At 45.4% G+C, this 2254-nt stretch overlaps 1 protein-coding gene across 1 annotated transcript in view; it reads left to right on the plus strand.

The window, feature by feature from the left end:
* Window positions 1-467: 467 nt before the first annotated feature.
* Window positions 468-2254, plus strand: part of FAM227A (family with sequence similarity 227 member A) — a 52808-nt gene continuing 51021 nt past the window's right edge. The window contains exons 1-2 of the mRNA XM_015568807.1: window positions 468-520; window positions 1866-1962. Coding sequence (XP_015424293.1) covers window positions 468-520; window positions 1866-1962 — 150 coding nt within the window. The remainder of the gene's footprint in view (window positions 521-1865; window positions 1963-2254) is intronic.

The following is a 2254-nucleotide window of genomic DNA, read 5'->3' on the forward strand; positions in this document are numbered from 1 at the left end:
AACTGGACAATGGCTTATTTCAAGAATATGGTTGTCGTCAATGTCACCGCCTTGCCAATGGTGCCAGTGGAGGAGGGCCTGCCACCGAGTGGGAAGCAGAATGCCGCAAGGAAGACTCTGGAAGGCCATGTACCTTATATCCTTCTGTGGTGCCGTTTACAATCGAGACCAAATATACCCCCCCCCCCCCCCGGGGTGCAGCCTGTGCGAAGTTCATTAACATGCGTTACTTGTTAGCTCGTTCCTTATAAATTCATTACGTTTTTCATTACTTACGTTCTGCCTATCCTCTAAAAGAATTTGAGACCGGTAAGGATTATTTGACTTTGAATTTTTTTTACTGAGATCATTGAAAGAGCGCAAAAGGAGGAAGTCCTGGAAATATTTGTTGAAGGAATCAGGAAGAAGAGAAAAAAGCTTTTTTTTTTTTCATTGCCGCCTCCTTTCCCTTTTTTCTTTCCCCCAAAATGACAATTATAGATAGCAACTACAACGTCAGTGCCCAGCCCTCGAGCCTCAGGTAAGTAAACTTAAGACCCAATTTAAAACATTATTTTCCTCCAGCTGACCTCACCTCGGCTCACCTGCCAGCCCTTTGGCCTGGGCTCAGAGTTGGCCCCTTCTGGCACCATCCTGGCTCTACTAGCATCTTACTTCTCTAGTCCTGCCTTTGTCCATCCTCATCTCCCTTCTGACCCTGAACTGTATCCCAGGGACGCACAGAATTCCATCTCTGGAGGACTTAGAGTTCATCCAGAAAATGACCCTCTCAGGTTATAAATAACTGCAGGTCTTTTCATCTCACACGGAGCTCATTTCCCTTCAAGTCCTGCTGCTGCCGGCCCAACGGCACTCGCCCATCTGCGTCCCCTTCTCCCCGCGCCTCTTAGGAAGCCTCCTCAAGTGAGCCTGTGATCCCACCAGGACCTGCTCAGGGTCTCGCTTCCCTGGGCCATTTCTAACCGTTCCCTCTTTCTTCTTCATCCCACACTCATCTCAGCCTAACTGACCCATCGGAGTGGTCGTGCCCCCGCTTGGCATCTTCATTTGCCGAGTGTCCTCCAATCTGTGAGGACACTTGAAGGTAATGGAGAACGCGTGAACCTTGCTTTATGTGAAGGTGGCGAGCGGAGTGGTAGGATTATGGGGCTTTTACAGAGGATTTGTCTTAGGCCAATTGAAGCTCAGACAGAAATTCAGGCATAGCGAGGGTAACAAGATGGGCCATTGAACGGAGCAGAGATTTCAACAGCGATGAACAGGTTGAGATACACTTTGATCCAATCATCCGTAACCTAAAATCTCCTAAAGGAATAACCCAAAATATGGAACTAGAGCTTTGTGTGACTATGGGTATAATTTGCAATGATTTATAACTGCAAAAAGTGATAAACAACCTGAATATTCCATAACCAAGGAACAGTTAATTGTATTAAAGGGCATCCTCTACACGGATTTGTATAATGCCGTTTAAAATATTGCAAAGATCATTCCGCTTTATGGAAAATGATCATATTAGTGCGTGGAAGAGAAGTCAGAGTAGTAAAATAGACATACACTGAGATTATAATTATGGGCAAAGGGCTGTATGTAAAAAATACTGGGAGGAAATCTCCCTAAATCCTAAAAAGAGTTGTTATGGTGGTAGCATCATGGACGATCCTCTCTTTATTTTCCAAGGTATTTAGAATAGAATTATCAATTACCATTTATAAAGCAGCGAATTTAACACAAGACAGAAGGCATGTTGAATGTTTGGAAAGAAGATAATTAAGTGGAGCGACAGTACAGAAGGGAGTGAGCCCGTGTCCTTGCCAGGCTAGCTCGCCCTGCCTGTGTGTAACTGCTACCCAGACTTTCCTTAGCGGACTTTCCTTAGCGTGTCTTGTAGGCTCCATCCACCAGGTGAACGAGAGGATTGCTGAAGTGAGCCTGACTCCCAAGCCGCTGGACAACATCCTGGTGAGTCAGGGATGTCCCTGCTGAGGCCAGGCCTCCAGGAAGGAACGGCTCTGGAGGTCCCTCCATATATTGAAAGCACATTTGCCAATAGGGGCCTCTAGTCTATACTAATACAAGGGTAATATGCTAATTAGACAGGGAGACCTTCAGGACCTTCCAGACAAAGCTATGGTGGTGGGGCTGAGGCAGAGGCATTCTATGTGATATGTCTGGGATTTTACTGCCTATGTTTTCTTCAAGGAAATTTTATGGTTTTGTGACTTACATTTATTTTATCCATTTTGAGTTTATT

This window comes from Myotis davidii, unplaced genomic scaffold, assembly GCF_000327345.1.
Source record: "Myotis davidii unplaced genomic scaffold, ASM32734v1 scaffold2370, whole genome shotgun sequence".
NCBI lineage: Eukaryota > Metazoa > Chordata > Mammalia > Chiroptera > Vespertilionidae > Myotis > Myotis davidii.